The sequence below is a fragment of the Martes martes genome (genome assembly GCF_963455335.1).
Source record: "Martes martes genome assembly, contig: scaffold_52, whole genome shotgun sequence".
In the NCBI taxonomy this organism is placed as follows: domain Eukaryota; kingdom Metazoa; phylum Chordata; class Mammalia; order Carnivora; family Mustelidae; genus Martes; species Martes martes.
This window is the reverse complement of record NW_027666563.1, coordinates 381,563-402,406: the sequence shown is the minus strand read 5'-3', so window position 1 is coordinate 402,406 and position 20,844 is coordinate 381,563. Positions and strand designations below refer to the sequence as shown.

Genomic DNA, 20,844 nt, shown 5'->3' with positions numbered 1-20,844 from the left:
ACTAAAGTCATTTCAAATTAAAAACAAAACAAAACAAATTAAGCCTAATGCAATCTGACCAAAAACATGTCAATGTATGTTTTCAAGATTATTTTACAAAACACCTACATTTGCAAAATAGTCTCTAGGTAGCATTTTCAGAGAAGAAAAAAAAAGTTCTTTGAATTTATTGTTGACATGCTGTAATGACTAAGTTACACTATTTGAAGAAGTATTTAATAATTTTATATATTAAGTTTACTTATTCAATACATTTTTCTTTTTTTAAATATGTTTTTCTTTCTCTTGAGTAAGGAAATGAGTGTGCATATAAGATTAAAAGAGGAATTACAGGCCCACAGATAACTTACAGAAATGTTTGGAGCTGGGAGGGCCAGCAACCATGTAAACCTCAATCAGTTATGATGCTTTCCAAGGATGAGTCAGTCTTACAGCCATTTTGCAAAGATTTTATTTATTTGGGGTATTTTGGGGGGGTGGGGGAAGGGCAGAGAGAGAGGGATAGAGAATCTTAAGCAGGCTCCACGTCCAGTGTAGAGCCCGATGTGGGGCTTGATCTCACAATCTTGACATCATGACCTGGGCGAATTCAAGAGTTAGACTCTTACGTGACTGTGCCTCCCAGATGCTCCCATTTTACAAAGATTTTAAAGAAAACTTCTTTTTGAAATCAGATTTTTTTAATGCTTCCATTCTTATTCGAAATCAGTCCAGCTCTTACTCCATAGCAGCAAGAGTTACAATACCAATTTCTGGCAGCTACAGTACTAAGTATTGTATCAGACCTGCAAGTCATCATGAAAAGAAAAATGAAAGAATGTCTTTCCCTCCAGATTAAAAAAAAATTTAATAAAGCAATTGAGGAAAAATAGCACTAAATCTAAAATGATTTGCAAAGGAATACTATGTAATAAGTTGCTTGAAGTTAAAATACAAGATTTCAAATTTTATTTATTTGATTTTGCTTATGCATTTTTTCTCTTATCCTGCAGATCTTGGTTTCTAATGTCATTAACATGATTACTTATGTTATATTTATTTCAAAATAGCAATATCAATATTATTAGTAACAATATAGTTTATTTTACAGTTTTTCTTTATGTTAAAGAATATATAGTGGGCATATATAGTGAAGTTACTCCAGGGATCTATAGTGAAATTACTCTGTTTTTAAGTAACTTGAAATAGTTTTCTGTGGTAAATCCACTAATCTATTTACACAGTCATGTTCATTTGCTTCATTTTGGCTTCATTTATTTAAAAATTGCTTTGTCTTTTATTTCTATTTAGTTTTGTTTTGTGACTTTACAAAACATTTATGTAACCCCAAAGTCAAGTTATAAAGCAATAAAGACACTTTAGAGAGAAGTCTAACTCCCAACTATCCCTCCTACACTTTAGATAATAATTTTGTTAATTTTTGGCTTATCTCTACATTTAAAAATACAAGCAGATATGTGAGTGTATATAAATATGTATCTAGCTATCTATTTACCTCCCTTCTTTCTTAAATAAAAGGCTGTAAACTATATACATTTTTTTGTGCACTTTTTTTTGCCTAATGGGATCCTGGATATTCTTCCATAGCAGTATATAGAGATCTTTCCAATATATATAGCTGTTTTTTGTTTTATATAGCTGTTCATTATATACCATACTTCATTCAACCATTTTTGCATTCCAGGAATTCCTCAATTCTTCTGGAAGTGCAGATGATATTCTTTCTTAATATACATTCTTATATAATACATATATTTCTTATATAATACATATATGTATATATATCATACAGAGAGAGACAGACAAAGAAGGAGAGAGATAGAGAAGTGTGATAAAAAGAATGGAGATTATCTGGAAAGTTCAACATCTGCCTAAAAGGCATTTTATTATAAGAAAATACAGAAAAATAAAAAGAAGAAAATAGTCAAAGATAAAAGAGAAAGAAATTCGAGAGCTGAAGAAAAACTCACATTGTCAAACTGTAAAGGATCAGAGTGTATCAAACCTAGTAAATGAAAAAAAGACCCACACCTAGATGCAAACTGTTTAAATGTCAAAACTTCAAAGAAAAAAACAAACCTTAAAGCCAACTTAAAAAATATTATTTGTAAAAGAATAAAAATAGATTGAAATAATATTTTTGTGGATGAAAATTTACTTGCAAACCTTTGCACTTCTTAGGTTACTACTCAGTTAAAATTGTCTTTATATATTTATTTTCTGTTTCCATTTCCTCTCTGTGAAATGGTTTTCCTTTTGTTGACTTTTTAAAAGCACTTTTTGATTTTCTCATCAATTTATTGGAATTCTTTATATATAAGGAAAATTTGCTAAGGTTTTCTGTTGTTGCAAATATTTCTCTAGTGCACTTTTTAATTACATTACATCTGAAATTCAAAAGGTATATTTATATTTAAAAAAACACCGAGAGACATCTGGGTGGCTCAGTCAGTTGGGCTTCCAATTCTTTAGATCAGTTCATGTCATGATTTCAGGGTTGTGGGATCAAGGCCTGCATTGGGCTCTGCTCTGGGTGTGGAGCCTGCTGAAGATTGTATCTCTCATTCTGCCCCATCCACCAACCCCTCAACTCACACTCACTCTCCCTCTCCTCCTTTGAAATAAATAAATAAATAAATAATAAAAATTTTTAAAACTTTAAAAAAATTTTTCTATTATTTTTGTTTAGATAAAAGTTTTTCATCTGGAAACCAAATATTCAATTTTTTATTTTTATTTCAGATTTCTTATGCTTTCTCTTTTTTAATTCAGGTTTTAAATTAATTTTCAATATATTTTGATATACAGAGAAGTTACTTTTCACAACCAGCCAATTTTCTCAGCTGAATTTAATAAACACTCCAGTCATCTTTGATTTATAGTATTTTCTTTATCATATATTGATTTCATAGAAACATGCATACAGTAACATCTATTTTAAGCTCTCTATTTTGACCCATTAATCTATTTTTATACCAACCATTTAAATTATAGTAGCTCTATAATACAATCCAATTTCTAATATCTTATAGGACAAGGCTATAAACATCTCATATTATAATGAAAACGTGTTAAAAACACATTGCCAAATGGCACTTCTAGACCTCAGTGATCTTAGGAGGAGATTTCTGTCTCAGTAACAGGCTTCTGAAACCCACTTGACTAAAATGTTTTTTATCACAATGGTCATAGTAGTTAAGCCACTATTATAAAAAGATGAAAGCAAAAGTGGCCTTTACTTTCCAGGGTGTTTAATTGTATCTGGAGGACTGTGCATGTAAACGGTCAATGCCCCTTCACACACACCCTTATGAGATTTTCTTTTAAAAGTGTTCTTTCGTATTTCTGCTCAGAAACACTGACTTCAAACACAATTGCCACGTCTCTGGTTTGTTCCACTTAGAAAGGAAGCTCTCACTTTTTTGGCGGGGGGGGGGAAGCTCTCGCTTTTGTTTAGGGGCCGTACGCCTAGGCACAGACAACTGGTAAAACCATGGCATTCTGCCTCCAGACCCTGAACAGCTAATGTGAAGCATCAGCGCTCACATCTGCAAGGGCAGAGGGAAGGCTGGGGCACATTTGTCGTATGACTCTGATTTTCCTGGAAACATGAAATGGCTTTGGGATGAATGAGCTATTGATATGACATCGATGAATTTCAAATAACTAGCCTGGATGAAAGATGCTAGACCCCAAAAAGGTACACACTGAGGATTCTTTTCATATAAAATTCCAGGAAATGCAAATGAATTTACAGTGACAGACAGCAGATTAATGGCTCCCTGGTAGGAGTGAGAGGTCAGAGAGAGAATCCAGAGGGAGGAATTACAAAGGGACACAAGAAAGTTTTGCAGTGATGGATAACTGTATTATTTTGATTGTGAAATTGCACACTTTAAATATGTGCAGTTTTTGGACATTAGTATCTGTGTAAGTGTGTGTGTGTGTGTGTGTGTGTGTGTGTGTGTTTGCAGAAAACCAACCAAATAGTAGGCAAGAGGTAGAGAGTAGAAAGAGGAAGATATAAGAAAGTACTGGGGAGGAGATAAGACCAAGGAGTCTCCAAGAGATTTAATCACAGCTATAATATACCCAGAATGGGGATCTAAACTGGCTGGACTGAGCCATGCTTTGCAAACCTTAATGTATACATAAATCACCTTCAGATCTTAATATGCAGAGTGTGATTCCTTAGGTCTTGAGCTGGGGCCTGAGACTCTGCATTTCTTACTAACTTCCAGGTAATGCTGAAGCTACTGGTATTTCAATGATTCTTTTGAATAGCAAATGGCTAGAGCATTTGTTCTCAGTTTGGGTTGCATATTAGAATCACTAGAGAGCTTGAAATAAATAAATAAATAAATAAAGGAAAAAACAAGCACTTGATATCTGGATCTTGCCCCCAGCCCCCAGAAATTCTGATTTAATCAATCTAGAGTTCAGTCTAGGTGGAATCAAAGGTTTTTAAATCTACCCAGATGATTCTAATATGCAGCCAAGGTTGACATCTACTCTGAAGAAAATGATAAAAGTCTTATGGAATGAGGAGGAAACAACTCCGAAAAGGTAATAGGGAGCCAGAGAAACATAATAAACCATGTCCCCAGTCAGAATCAAATGTCTCCCTATTCCAACCATGCAAATTTACCTGAGTGTGATTTATACCTGTATGGCCCTGCCTTTGTTAGTGATGCTTTTGCGGCTTTCATACCTCGCCTGGAAATAAATATCAGGCTAATTATGAAGCAGGCAGGTGGGGAGCGTGGCCTTCCTGAGATTATGGCCACAGGGAGAAAAGTCCTTGCAGTGGAGGAAGCTGACTTGGGAGGCTGGTCGGAAACACATACTTACCAGCACATCCGCAAGGATTGCTCACTGATAGGAGACGACCCCCAGCCTGTCTCCTCCTGTCTGTGATGGGCCACACACCAGGCAGGACAGACCATGCTAGATTCTTTTAACACATCCCAGACTTGTTTTAAAAATCATTTCAGTTTGGCTAGTTTCCTATTAATGTTAATAGCTTGGAAATTATTTTTTGATCTGTGTAACAGATTTGTCTCTGCATCACAGAATTCTGATTCTGAAACTACTGATGTCCCATAATCCTAAAAATGTTTAATGAGACATGTCAATTTAATTGTACTACTTGGAATTTAAAGAGCCAGAGTTTGTCAGCATTTTGCTGACAAATGTCATCCTTTGGATGCTGATCTTGGCTGCGGATTAGGTTCACCATTGCCGAAATTACATATCGGGAAATGAGCTGTCTTTAGTGAAACAAAAGACTTTTTTTTTTTTCCATTTAGTTGATTAAAATGCTTCTTAGGACCAGAACGAACTTACAAGTATATTAAAGCAGTCTGGTTTGGTAATGGTCATTATCTTTAAATTCTGACGCAGAGGATGCTGTGTACCTGGATGATGAGAAAGAAAAGGAAGAATATGTCCTGAATGACATTGGGGTTATTTTTTATGGAGACTTCAATGACATCAAGAGTAGAAGCTGGAGCTATGGTCAGGTGAGCCATTTAACATTTGTCATTATCAAGGACATTTTTCCTTAATATTTTTTTGCCACATGTATCACTACAAGGCCATATGTTGATATCAGACATACACAATTTCCTGCTTTTGAGGATCTGAGACTCCAAGGCAGACAGCACAGGAGCAGAGACTTTGAAAGGCAACTACGTAATTTATCCAGTGAAAGCACGTATCTTCGGGTATTACAAGGTTACCAAGATCAGAGATTCTATGGATAACATGGCATTCTAGTGAGAAATGCTTGACATCCAGTACAGTCAAATCTCATTAGCTTAGACCTTGTTCTTCAACACGGAATAGGGTTTTTCCTTTTCTTATAAGGAAAAAGTATTTTGATGCTGCTGCAAAGGATACGGCAAGGGGTGTGCTCAACTCAAAGAAATCCCCTTTTTTAAGTTGTTGTTAGTATAAGATCCTAGAAAATTAGAAATTAGAATTAGAAAAGACTATCACCATTTCATCAAAGGAGGGCCCACTGGACTTTTACCTTGGGACATTTTATCAACTGGAATCTCACATTACAGTCTGGATATAAAATAATAAATAGTATTCCATTTAAGATATTCAATAATCCAAGCTATTTCAGTTGGATATCTCTAACAATGGAAAAAGTGACTGGTATTTCTACCACATTCCCCTAAGAATGTATGTCCTGTGGTTCAGCAAAGACCCTTCATTAGCAACATGAGAAAAGATGAGTGTGTCATTTCTCGGAGAGTTTGGATGAGATGATTGGAATTGTGCATCATTGTTCTGCGTATCCAGGAGGGTAGATTTCATGGAACCTGGCCTCACTAGGTTGCATCATATTTTCTTGGTTTCTGATGCCTTCTTTTGACTTCCATGTGAGCTTTCCCTGCCTCCCTTACCCCTGATCCAGCCTGTCCATTGGGATCAATGTCATCACTAGTTCTTGTCTTGTCTGCCTGACTTTACAACCCACTTCTCCACCTGGACTCCTGAGAATTGCGTGCCCAGTGCTCAGCCTTGGTCACCTGCACTTTTGATGTCCTGTCAAGCTAATCATCTGTGTGCTCTTCTCCTGTTTTTGGATCCTAGCCTGGCTCCCTGGTTATAAGCCTTCCCCTCCTGAATGACATACAACCCATGATATTGCCTATTGTCTAGTGCCCTAATTCCTAATGTTTAGGTGTGATTCTATTTGTGTCCCCAAAGTAACATTTTGTAGAGAGCTAGTAAGGAAAGAAGACACCAAGGTGGGTAACAGGGAATAGTGGGAAAGAATCCCAAGTGATCAGGGCTCTCCTCAGCCAGCATGCTGTGTAGCCTTTGGGTAGACACCCTTGAGCAGAGCCACCATCTGTCTCTGTTGTCACTCAGAGTCCCTTAATTTGGGTCTTTTAGTCCAAACAAATATTGAGGCCAGTAGTTCGCAGTGGTGCAGGCAAACAACTAGTCCTGTGACTATCCCTTTACCTCTCCAGTTCACTCTTTTATGTCGCACAGACTGAGAGATGGTACTTAATAAGAAACAGAATAATGAGTTCTTTACATATCTGAAGAACTAGTGCCCTTACATTATAACATCCATCCTATCAGTTTAGGGTCCCCAGAAAGTTGGTATTTTAACGAGATTTAATAAAGAACTACATAGTAATTAGCCATTAAAATTGTGGTTTCTGTCACAAGTACATGGGTGGATATACAAGGTGTTCAGATCTCTTGTTCAGTGAGATCCAGTATAGGTGAAATTTCCCCATTTTGCTATTTTATTACTATTTTGTCCTTGTTCCTTTCTTTAAAAAAAAAAATTCTGGTGTTGCATGGGGCCAGTAGTTCTGTCTAAGGAAATCAAACTATGAACAGCCTCCTGTGCTCCTCTCTGTAAGAGGTCCTGAAACATCTTTAAGAACAGAGAGATCCTGCAATGGAACTGACTTCTAATCTGTTCCCTTGATAATGTAATCCTTCTCTAGACCTTCCTGCCCTCTCTTTGGAGGAGTTTACCTTGTTTTAAAAGGTAGTCTTTTAAGACTTTAAGACAAAGAGACCATGGAGTCTTCCTTATTTTAAAAGAGGAAAAACTTGGACAATCATTCATGACACAAGGTGTCCTACTATTATCAATGCAAGGTATACAGGTCTGAAATACCTCCCTATGACACACCTGAGAGCCATTTATTTTGGAGATGCGCAAGGATTTGTGTTATTTTTGAGGTCTCAAAACTTTGGCCTGACTTTGGTACATCATTTATTCCTTTGCCTTTGGCACTAGAGCCCACATGTTGAAGAAATCTTCTAAATTAACTTACACAGTTTTCTGAACTTCAAGAACTTCAAGTCAGTTCATGGTCCTTGAGTACACCAGCTCTCCAGTAGTTCTAGTCATGTTTCTAGCTTACTTTTAAGTTTTTATCCATTTTACTGAAAAGCAAAGGAGGATGTTTTCTTCCTCCTACTTTAATATTTCATACTAAAGATTATGGGTGATTACTTTATAGGAAATGCACATCTCTAAACATTAGGCTGTGCTTTTTTTTTTTTTTTTGGCAGAGAAGGTTGGGCTTGCAGAGTGGACATTAAGTAGTTTCTCTTTTTTTCTTTCTTCGTATTTTTAATTTTATTTTTAAATTTTTCCCAAATAGTTTGAAGATGGCATCCTTGACGCTTGCCTGTATGTGATGGACAAAGCACAGATGGATCTTTCTGGTAGAGGGAATCCCATCAAAGTCAGCCGTGTTGGTTCTGCAATGGTAAGCAATTACTGATTACTATGTTGATTACACATCATTTGCCTCAGTATAGATGCCTATTCATTAAGAGTTGTTGAAATGATGACTTATACTTAAACTTTTATTTGAATTCCCTGGACTTGTCAAATGCTATGAAACAAAATCTTATCTCAGTATTATATGTTTCTTTGGCTTCAGACAAATAATGATAGATGACATGATACCACAGACCACTTATTCTTAGAATCTCTTGCCTTGGGACTGAGGAGTGACCATGACAAAATGTCAACAACTATAATCTATTGATCAAACAAAGAAACATCAAGGAACACCAAAAAAAAAAAAAAAAAAAAGAGAGAGAGAGAGAGAGAGAAAATTGCAATATACAGCTTTTCTCCATTTTCACACCCACTGTAAGAATAAAGAAGTAAATGAGTCTAAATCCTAGCTTCTATTATAATAATACCTTACCACAGGGCTTTATAGTTTATGAAAGTTAGTTTAGCTTATAGTTTGTAATTAATTCTTCACATTAATTGCATAAGATAAGTAGGGAAGACATTATGCATACCATTTTACAAGTTAGGAAACAAGGTGACAACAGTTTGTCAGTGACAGAGCCTCAGCTGAAACCCAGGTCTGCAGACTCCCAATCTAGACAATTTCTTCCTTCCATGCTGCTCTCTATAAGAGATCCTGAAACATCTTCAAGAATGCAGAGATCCTGCAATGGAATAGCTCCTAGGAGAGGGAATAGAATTATCATGAATAGGAAGGTTTGGAATCAGGTGGTGAAGTGGATAAAATGTGATGCCCAGGTCCTGTGTAGTCCTGAACTGTCCTGATAAATACAGCATATGGATCCTGCCTTTGGTGCGTTAAGGCATACCAAATCTGGTCGGTGAGCAGAATATTCCTGAAGAAACACTAAGCAGGATACTATTTCATACAAAGACAGAAAAAAATAAGTCTATCTTATTAATTTCCTTAAGTTTTCTATAAAACAAATTCTGTCTCTGGAAGAATTTTGTCTTTGAGTTTGGTTGGAGTTAAATTAAATCAATATTGTTCATGCAAACATATTAGAATGAGAATGATGTGAAATATAATTTCTGGTTAGCTTTTAAGAAGTGTTGTTTTTTTATTGGTGGCTAAGTGACATATAAATTTAGACAAAGTCAATCTCTTAAGACAATTTTGTTTTTTGTAGTTAGTTCACATTGTATAATGAAAAGATGGTGAATTCTAAAGAACTTAGGAATTTCTTTATAGTAACTATTTATAACAATATTTATTAGACCTGTAGGTGATCACTGCTATTCCTGTTTCCCAGACAACATTCCCATTTTCCTTTTTCTTTGAAGTTACCATTGTAGGTTTGCAGTAAGAAGGAAGCAACAGCTCTCAGTGGTTAAATATGAACTAATACCTTCTTTAGCATTCTGAAATGGCACGCTCACCAGCCTAAGCTTACTCACAGATTGTGAATATTTTTACTAATCTAAAAATCACTGCCTAACACAAGCCAATGCAAGAGGGAAGTAAACATGAAGCAGCTAACCCAATACTTTCTCTAGTGGCATCTGGCCAAGTAGAAGCGGTAGAATCTTGTGTTAAGCACACAATCTTTTTTTTTTTTTTTAAGATTTTATTTATTTGACAGAGATCACAAGCAGGCAGAGAGGCAGGCAGAGAGAGAGAGGAAGGGAAGCAGGCTCCCCGCCGAGCAGAGAGCCCGATGAGGGGCTCAATCCCAGGACCCTGAGATCATGACCTGAGCCGAAGGCAGAGGTTTTAACCCACTGAGCCACCCAGGCGCCCCTTAAGCACACAATCTTAATGCAAATTGCCTTGAGTGTTATTAGTTACAAAAAGCCTATGGAGTTCTAATTTTGAAAATCCATAATCCAATTATAAGATTTAGAACTAGACAGAATCTATGGGGATATGTGGGGAGGGCTGGTTTGGTTTGGGTTGGCTTCATTTTTGAATGGAGTAGTCTTGGGCATTAGGGGACAGAGGCCCTACCCTGCACTGTTTTGTTTTGGTTTGGTTTGGTTTTGGTTTTGGTTTCAAGTTTTTATTTAAATTCTAGTTAGTTAATATGTAGTGTAATATAGGTTTCAGAAATAGAATTTAATGATTCGTTACTTACATATAACACCCAGGGCTCATCACATCAAGTGCCCTCAATACCCATCACCCATTTAGCCCATCCTCCTCCTACCTCCCTTCCATCAACCATCAGTGTGTTTCTCTATAGTTAAGAGTCAGTTATGGTTTGCCTCTCTCTTTTCCACCCTTTCTGTACATTCATCTGTTTTGTTTCTTAAATTCTGCATATGAATTAAATCATATGGTATTTGTCTTTCTCTGACTGTCTCATTTCCCTTAGCATAATACACTCTAGCTCCATCTACATCACTGCAAATGGCAAAATTTCATTCTTTTAGATGGCTGAGTAATATTTCATTATATATACCACATCTTCTTTATCCACTCATCAGTCAATGGACATTTGGGCTCTTTCCATAATTTGGTTGTTATTGGTAATGTTGCTGTAAACATCTGGGTACATGTGTCCCTTTGTATCAGTATTTTTGTATCCTTTGCATAAATACTTAGTAGTACAATTGCTGGATCATCAAGTAGCTTTATTTTTAACCTTTTTTTTTTTTAAGATTTTATTTATTTATTTGTCAGAGAGAGAGAGAGGAGCACAGGCGGACAGAGTGGCAGAGGGAGAAGCCGGCTCCCTGCGGAGCAAGGAGCCCGATGTGGGACTCGATCCCAGGACGCTGGGATCATGGCCTGAGCCGAAGGCAGCTGCTCAACCAACTGAGCCACCCAGGCGCCCCTATTTTTAACCTTTTGAGGAAACTCCATATTGTTTTCTACAGTGGCTGTACTAATTTGCATTCCCACCAATAGTTTGAGAGATGCTTTTCTAAAAAAACAAATTTTCTCTTTGTTTCTTTCTCTTTCTCCATATCTTCACCAACATCTGTTGTTTCCTGTATTGTTGATTTTAGCCATTACGACACGTGTGAGGTGATATCTCATTGTAGTTTTGATTTGTATTTCCCTGATGATGAGCATCTTTTCATGTGTCTGCTACCCATATGAATGTCTTCTTTGGAAAAATGTCTGCTCATGTCTTCTGCCCATTTCTTAACTAGATTATTTTGGGGGGTACTGAGTTTGATAAGTTCTTTATGATTTTGGATGCTAGCCCTTTATCAGATATGTCATTTGCAAATATCTTCTCCCATTCTGAAGGTTTTCTTTAAATTTTGTTGACTGTTTAATCCTGGGTCATTTTGGACAGTAGTTGTTTCCACCCCCATTGTTGTTTACATACACAAAATACATGTTTGGTCGTTTTTAAAACCTTTTTATATCCATTTTCTCCTTTAATCCTTAGAAGAGCTCTGTAAATCTTTTCAAAATCTATTCAGTTATAATGATTTTAGAAAGTGAAATATTGAGCCTCTGAAAATTCTGGTCATTTAGGCAGTTCCTCTCCTGTTCACAAATTCTAGATATCTATCCTGAAATTGTTGAGTGAAGTTAAACAAAGACTGAAAGAAAAACAAAACAAAGATCCCCCTCAAATTTCTCAAAAATTTGCCTTAAAATATGAGATGTGTTAAGAAAGCCCTGAAAGAAAATGCTCTGAAGTTGCTTGGGTTCAGTCAAAACATTGATGCCAAGACGGAGGAACCTGTGCCTGGTTTCTCAGGGGGCTGGCCTCGTCGGCGGGAGGAACAGAGGCTGCTGCTGGGTGTTTTAGGAATTCTTCCTATATATCTGCCCAGCCTGATCACAAAGGCTGGAAATTCCTTTCACAGGACACCAGTGCTAGAACAGCCAGACATGCTGACATGCAAATTCTCTGGGAGGGGTACGGCACTGACTTCAGTTCAGTTTCCTGGGATCAACTTCTGCCACAAAGGAGTCGGAATCAGCAACCTGAAGAGGCCCCAGTAGCAACAAGAGGCAGGAGCAGATGATTGAGGCCCCAAAGACAAGTTTGCCTACTGTGGTCATGACAAAGTCTAGCACTGAAGATTGCAGAGATTTGCAGGGATTTGCAGGGAGTTGGTGGGTGTGTAATGCTAAATGAGTACAGACAATAATTCAGGTGTGAAAAATTTCTAATGATAATAACTAATATAAATCTGGATGTTGAGGGCATAATCCCCAGATAAAAATCTTTATTGTCCAGTGTCGATGACCTTGGATAGTTCCTTGTTGTCGGGGCTGCTCTGGGCACAAGAGGATTCTAGCTGCATACCTGGCTTCTACCCTAGAGATGACAGTAGCACCTTCCACCCACCTATTGTGACAACCAGGAATGGCTTCAGATATTTCCAAATGTTCCCTGGGGGTCAAAACTATCCCCAGTGAGGACCACAACACTAAACCTTCCTGTGATTCAGTTTCCCAGCCTATGCAATGGACATAACCTTCTCCTCTCACCCTCCTTAACTCATTCAAAACCTGCTGCTTTTCAGGGCACCTAGTTGGTTCAGTTGTTTAAGCATCTGTCTTCAGCCCTGATCATGAATCTGGCATCCTGGGATTGAGCTCCACATTGGGGTCCCTGCTTGGCGGGGAGTCTGCTTCTTCCTCTCCCTCTGCACCTCCCCCACTCCCCGACCTGCTCATGCTTTCTCTCACTCACTCTTTTTCTCAAATAAATAAATAAAATCTATTTAAAAAAATCAACACCTGCTGGTTTTCGTTTCTCTACTGAAATAAAAGTGGAGGCAGCATCATATAGGAAGAGCTCCGGCCCATGTCAGATCAGAACCCTCAGCTCTGACTCTACCACTAACTTACTATGTGACTCAGGACAAATCACTCAACCTCTCCAGGCCTCACTTCATCCTTAAAACAAAATTTTGTCTCTCTGCTCAAACCACATTTGCTATTCCCAGTGGTAGCACATATATCCTTTTATTCTTCAAACCAATGTTCTCCTTTCTTCTGATTTTTTTTCCTTTATGAATTCAGTATCTTATTTTGTCCTCATTTTGAGTTGCTGTTATTTCACTTTGATGTGAAAACTAGAAAAGTTTATGACAATCTGGACAGCCTTGGGCTACTGGATTTTTGCAAGAGAAAGAAAGTCTAAAAGTCCTATAATCTCATTGTTGGGGCATTGGGCCTGAGATGTTATAACCTTACATAAGCTGACTTTTATTTGGACCCTTCTAAATACTGAGTGGTACATTTTACCAAAGCCACACTGCAGACTAACTGAAGAGAGAAAAATTTTAAATAGAGGAAATTAGAAAAAAGAAGAAACTTGCCCAAAGTTATACTTTCTCCTTTAAATTACATTGTGTGATTGTTGTTTTCTTTCTACCTCAAATCTGATGTGACAGGCCCCACCAGAACAATTGCCAGGAAATGTGCCAGGAAAATTGTAGAAGAATGCTTTGTGCCTTCTGAAAATTCATTTTGCTCACAGGGCATTAATAAAGCATCCCATTGCTGGCCTTGAATCACTGTGAAGAAACAAGGCATGGACTCTGAGCCTCTGTCAGACTATCCGAACAGTGTGTTATGCCATCTGTGACAAAAACAACACAGTTCTGGGAAAGGGGAAAGGCAATGACAGTATAGCCTGGCAGCTGGGTGGTTAGTTTACCTGTCCCATGACTGACTGGATCTGGCAGCAACTGTGGGCAGAGAAGCTCTCCAGGGAGATACACTGCTGCTTGAGTGGCCACAGTTGTGGATACCACTTGCTTATTTTCTGTGAAATTCCTAATATTTCACCTCCATACGGGTTCCCTCTTTTCGGTTGAGAGTTTATCAAGAGAAAGTCTGTGTTGAAATGCACACAGAACCAGTGCATGAAATCTGCAAGACTTTTCAGGAGTCTGATAGGGAAAGAAGCCCTTGGAAATGATGTCCTTTAAGGTCACGTAACAAATAAATGACTGAACTGGAAGTAAATAGTGTTCTTGCTGTCAGATCATATTACCTTAGAAGGCCTCTACCAACACGTTAGTACTATAACACAATTACAACATCAAGTTAAGTAGCTGTCTCCTAGGGAAAACAACAACAACCACCACCACAAAGCAAATGGCATCCAGAACATCCAGAATAAATGAATTTTGAAACAGGGAATAAATGAAAAAAGGTGTAAACCAGAAAATTTTAAATAGCTAGAGGCATTGGGTCCCTCAGGAGAGAGTTCCAAAGAGGATAAGCACCAAATATTGTTTGATGGTGGTATTGGTTGTTGACGGTGGTGCCAATGACGTTGGTGGTGATGATTATGGTCATGGGATGACCATGTTGGTGATGGTGGTAATGATTGTTATGATGGTGCGGATAGTAGTAAAACACTCAATGTTAACTCATTCATTCAACAAGTACTTGTTGAGAACCTTTGAGAACCTACCAGTCTAGATACTCGGGTACAGTGTAGACAAAACATAATGTCTGCCTTCAAAGACCTTACAGTCTAATAGAAAAGACAGGCTGATGAGTAGAATACGTCAATACAACATGGCATATTCTCTGATGAAATAAGCTTGGGTTGTAGGGGAAACCAAATCTCTCAAGCTTTGCATGGAGTTTTCCCAGGACTAAACACTGGCCTAGCAAGTGTTGGGATATTGGACAAAGAGCTAGAAGAATGGCTGACAAAGGCCCACAGCAATAATAAACTATGCTATTATTCATAGAAACCCTTCTCTGAGGTGGAAATTACACCCGAAGAGCCAGTTGCCAAAAGCACTACAGGAAAATGTAGTTGGGGGTAATTTGTTCCTCTAGGGGCATAATTCAATAACAATATTAATAACATTAATATTAATAATGTGACAATATTGGGAAATTTTGGAAAGAGACAAAGGAGAGAAATGTCAACACAGTTTCATGTTTTAAAATTCTAGTCTTTATACCTTTGCCAGCCTGGACTTTCCTGCTTCCCTTGAGATATCCACATTTATTTTTAACCCTGGTCTTTTGCTAATATCGAACCACAGTGCCATCATTAATCCCCATTAATACCCTGTTCTGACTGTGCCTTTTGGGAACTAACTCAAGTTTGAACTTTTTTAAACCAATCGATGTTTGGTGTACTCTTTAGTGTTGTAAAAGAATCTTGAACTCCAACTGGTAAATCAAACTGACCATAACTGGAGGTAGGTCCTGGAGTTTTGTAGGGCCCAATACAAGATGAATGTCTGTAGAACTTGCAGACAAGGCAGACTCCAGGGCTTCTGATCCTTCAGCATACGTGATCTCGTGGATAAGCTGAAAATAGAGCTATTGTTTACCTTACCCATTTTGCTCCCACTTCTCTTTGTCCTAGTATTTAGAAAGTTTTTTTTTTTCTTTGCATGCATTAAAAAAAAAAAAAAAAAGTACTGACATCACTTCTTTGATACTTTGCCAAGCAGTTCCACAAGAGGCTTACTACAAAACCATGCTTTTATTTTCCTCCAATTGTTGACTTTGGCATCCTACTGTAGGCTTCACATCAAGCAAACCTCTCCAAGCAACAAACTAGTATGACTACTCAAGTTACATTTAAAAACTCACCTGGGTTAGAAATTCCACCCTTAAAAAAAAAAAGAAATTCCACCCTTAGTCATCCCAAATAAATTGTGAAGTCAGAGATAAAAACATGAAATCTATTCCCTAATTATACAGACCAACCACAGCATAGTTCCCTAAGAGTTTTATTTTTAAAATAAAATAAAAATTTAAAAGGCATCATCTAGCTGAGCCTTTGGTTTATAAGCAGCTAAAACTACCTGTATTGGGGTGAATTGAGGACCTAGGTGGTCAATGACCATTGTCCCCTGTCATGCCACCACTGTGGAGTTTTTCACATTTCCCCATATGCATCTTATTTTTGGAAATTTTTCATCTACCGAAAAACCATGAATATGTAATAATAATTTGTTTCTCCATTCTTGTGTCAAAAATTTACATAATTGCCAATCAGAACTTTTAATGGTGGCCATAGTGCTGGTATCAGTGCAGATAATCAGTAAGAGTACACTGACTGTGATTTGGTGCCACCTATGTAAAGGTAAAGATACTACTTCCTTGTGGTGTTTTGGAAAAGTGGCAATGACACACACACATCTACATTACTAACTTTACAGATGCCCGTGAGTTAAAATTTCCAGGCTGGTGACCATTGCCAGAGCTAGGCTTCATGATGGACTTGATTTGGCTTTTGTATTTTTTTTTTCTCTATGATTCAGGCTCAGGAATGTCAGGCATGACATTCTTCACTTTGGTATAGCAGAAAAAGAGGCCTCTCCTACTCTTTATCGCTTTTCCAATGATGACACACCTCAATCCGTGATGGCAGTTTTGAAGAATCTTACAGATTAGAATTAATGAAAAATATTATTGTAGTCCAACAGCATAAAAGACTAAAATCCTAGTTCTAAATTAAACCCTTAAATTTGGAATCAAGTTTTCCCTCAGCATGGGAGGCACTCCTAGATGTTCAGGAAGGACCAAGCACAGTATGGTAGCATGTTTAGTTTAAAATCATGATTGGATTGGATTGGATTGGATTGGCAATCCAATCATGATTTTAAACTAAACATGCTACCATACTGTCACCTTATTAGGTGACTAGAGATTTTCATTTTTGCTTTTTGAAGAATTGTTTACAGTTAACAAATACATTGGAAGCCAGTGGGAGAATAGAATCTACCCAGCAGAATCGTTTTCATGGCCACTTCTGAGAAATTGTATTCATTCCATAAACAAAGCACATGCAAATGAAGACATTGGCTATCAGGAAGTTAAATGACTTTCCCAAGGTCACTGGAGGAGCTGGAAATGGACATCAGATTGTCTGACTTCAACCTTCCAAACACAGTGTTATATTTCCTTGGATTTATCCTCTCTGCCTGTCCTCTTTCTCTATCGCATGAGCTCCTTAGATACAAATATAATGCCTTTTACAAGCTCTGTCTGATTCGGTCCTTCTTTTTTAAATCTGGGGGTGGTAGGAAGAGGACAATGAACTGACATCATTTTTTTCTCTAATGGTAAAAGTCAGCAATGTAATGAAGTTTCCATTTGTGGGCAAACAGCTTGATTTCTCAATTATTAAGGTTGCATTTCTTATGCCTGTTGTCACCATATTTTTGGAGGAAAACAGACGTTTATTACCAACCATCTCTCCAATGTGATAATCGTAGTCAATCTAAATGTCTGTTCTCCCTGAATTGCTTTCCCAGAATGAGGTTTCAATGCTGCATCTATTTCATAATCACATAGGCTATTTCTGAAACACGGGGATGCTTTTCAGCACTCCCCACCCCCACCCCAAGCTGTGCAGTTGGGGCTGCTCTGCTCTCCTGGGAGAGCTACCCCAGGATGGACGGATCCAATGCAGCAAAGACTTTAAGATATGCCACACAGTGTTATGTACTTTTGGATTCCTTTGTGCCCTTTCCTTCCTCTCCCTTCTCCCTGACAGCCTTCTCCTTTCCTCTTCCTACCCTGCTTTTTTGTATTTCTCATCCATCTATTTCTTTCATTCAGGTATTTTTGGAGGCTTGTCTATACCAGCCCTAACACCATGCAACAGTGGTATAACAATGACAAAAGCAGACACTCGAAGATCTTAAAATCCCAGGCGCTCTCTCTCGGTCTACATTTGGTTCTTTCTTTCATGACTATCAATTAGTAAAATATGTTTTGGCTGAGTAAGGATCCTCAGTTACTAAGGGAACAAGGTTAATAATCTCTAGTTGTAATGGTTTCCATGAAAAATGAATCTAATTACCCACCCCTGTCAGAGCTTGTGTGGAGTATATATACCAAAGGCCATTTGCATAACAATGGTTATATGCTTCACAGTATAGGTTAGGGTTGATTCATGCATTGTTTCTTTCTTGAAATAAAATGTACATACAGTGAAATGCATATTAAATGCAAACTTCCGTGAGTTTTGATTGAGGGAATCACTATCACCAAAATATAGTCATGGTCTTCAGCCCAGAAATTTCCCTTGTGCTTTCTTCTAGTCAATCCACACTCACATAGGCAACCACTGTTCTGATTTCTTGCAACAGGGCCTGTTCTTAAATCTTGCTTAATGGGGTTCATACAGCACCCTTTGGAGCTGGCTTATTTTTTTCAACCAGTTGTTGCATGTGTCTTTAATGTGTTCCTTTTTATTGCTAAGTGGCATTTCATTGTATTTTCTATCATAATTTGTCCATCCATTTACCTGTTGAAGGCCATTTGAGATATTTCCAATTTGGAGCTATTATGGGTAAAGTTGCTATGAATGTTTTTGTACAAGTTTTATACATATGTTTTCATATCTCTGGGGCAAGTAATAAAGGTGGCATGTCGAGGTTATGGGGTCTATATATGTTTAACTCTGTAAGGATCTGCCAGTTGTCCAAAGTAATTGGATCATTTACATTCCTGGCAGAAATACATGAAAGTTCCAGTTTTTCTACAGTTTCACCTTTTCTTGGTGTTTCAGCTTCCTTAATTTTAACCATTCTAGCAGATGTATAATGGTATCTCTTTGGGGGTTTAATTTTTATTTTTTGGGTGACTGATGATGATAAATGCACTTCCCCATGCATTTATTGGCCATTCATATATCTTTTTTGGTGTGGTATCTTTTCAAGTCTTTGTCCAATATCTTACTGGATTGTTTGTCTTTTTATTATTGAGTTGTAGTGGCTGTCTATATATTCTGAATACATACCCTTTGTCATATGAGTTTAGAGGATATTTTCTCCAGAGTATAGTTTGCCATTAAATTTTCTTAATAGTGTATTTTAAGGAACAAAAGTTTTAAAATTTTATGAAATTAGTTTTTAAACTTTTTAAAAAGAATCCTCCCGAGGAAGTGATATTATTTCCACATGGTCATGAAGAAATTCTGTATTTTGCGGGGGGGGGGGGAGCTTTATAATTTTAGCTTTTACATTTAGGTCTATGATCCATCTTGAGTTATCATTCTGTGTGGTGTGAGGTAGGGGTCAAAGTTTAAATTTTTTTCCTGGTTTATCCATTTATTTCAGTACCATTTGTTGAAAAGCCTGTTGGGAAAAATTTCATTTGTCACAAAGACTTTCATTTGTTGAAAAGACTATCTTTTCCCCCATTGAATTGCTTTGATAACTGTTGGAAATCAAATAACTATATAAATGTGGATCTATTTCTAGACACTGTTCTATCATTGATCTCTGTTTGTCCTTATATACCATACAATCTCGATTACTGTAGTGTTACAGTAAATCTTCAAAATCAGGCTGTCCTCCAAATTTTTTTCTTCATTTTCAATGTTGTTTTGGTTATTCTAGATCCTTTTCATTTCTGTATAATTTTAGAAACAATTTCTCAATTTCAGCAAAATATCTGTTACATTTTGATTAACCCATTTGCCCTGATCTAAGAAATATTAAAAAGTGACCTACAACCACCTTCCACTGATACCATATCCATTCATTCAGCAGAACTTACTGAGTGTTCACTCTGAGCTGGTACTGAGGATACAAAGTCAAACAGCATTGTATCTTCCATACTCACAATGAGAGCAAAGACGATCAACCAATGACACAAGGCAATATGATAAATAGGAGAGCATTACAAAGCAAAGAATACTATACGAACACAGAGAGAGGACATCGAAATCAAAGTGATAGCTAAAGATTTCCAGAATGAAACCAGCTGAGTTGCAAAGAATCAGTAGGCATGCACCATTTATAGAAAGGGTTTGAGTATGGAAAGATATTCCAGAAAGAGAGAATGACATTGTTAAAAGCTCCAAGGCAGAAAAAAGCTTGCTAAGCCCACCACTATAAAAGTCAAGGAGATAATATATGGCTTTCTTACTCTCTGGATCAAAATTTTAGCTGTTAGAGGTGTTACGAAAGCCCCAAAAGGATCAAAGATGTGGATTCAGACAAGGGAGGAAGAGTTCTTGCTACCCTATTTCTTTCTCTCATGCATTTGTTCATCTCACTCATACCCACCACATCACTCGACAAATGACAAGGAAGACACAAGAAACAGATCTCTACGTTCCAAGATGAATGAATTTTCAGATTTTACTTTTGGAATGATTTTTTTTAAGCAAATATTACTTGAACCCAAATACAAAAGAAATAAGGAAAGAAAGAAAGGAAGGAAGAAAGAAAGAAAGAAACTCTTTGTCATTGAAAAGAGATGGTGCCTGAAGCTACCACCACCATCACTCAATCATCTCCTCCTCCACTACCCAACATAGTGACCACTGAGCTGCTTTTGCAAATCCCTAGTGTCATGGGCACAATTTGACATCCACTATACCATTTTCATCTACAGCTAAGATTGATCACCACCAGATTGTAGCTGGGGGCTTGTGGTTCATAAAACCTGGAAAGAATTTCACTCAAGAAATAATTATTTTCCTTCCCAAATTTAACTCTTCATCTTGAAACTAGTTCATGTTTCCCAAAATTTATATCCAGTGGTCTTCAAAAAATTGTTATAAACAGGATTAGGCATAAAACTGCATTCTACAAGAGTCACAGAAATCCTAGCCTTTATGAAAACATAACTTTTAACAATGAAACTTAACAGAATATAA

General features: G+C 37.3%; 1 protein-coding gene across 1 annotated transcript in view; it reads left to right on the top strand.

Moving 5' to 3' along the window:
- The window catches only part of F13A1 (coagulation factor XIII A chain), a gene marked incomplete at its 5' end in the record, with an annotated part of 166,037 nt that overhangs the window by 69,058 nt on the left and 76,135 nt on the right, over positions 1–20,844 (top strand). Inside the window, 2 exons of the mRNA XM_080831468.1 lie at positions 5,404–5,522; positions 8,154–8,261. Coding sequence (XP_080687594.1) covers positions 5,404–5,522; positions 8,154–8,261 — 227 coding nt within the window. The remainder of the gene's footprint in view (positions 1–5,403; positions 5,523–8,153; positions 8,262–20,844) is intronic.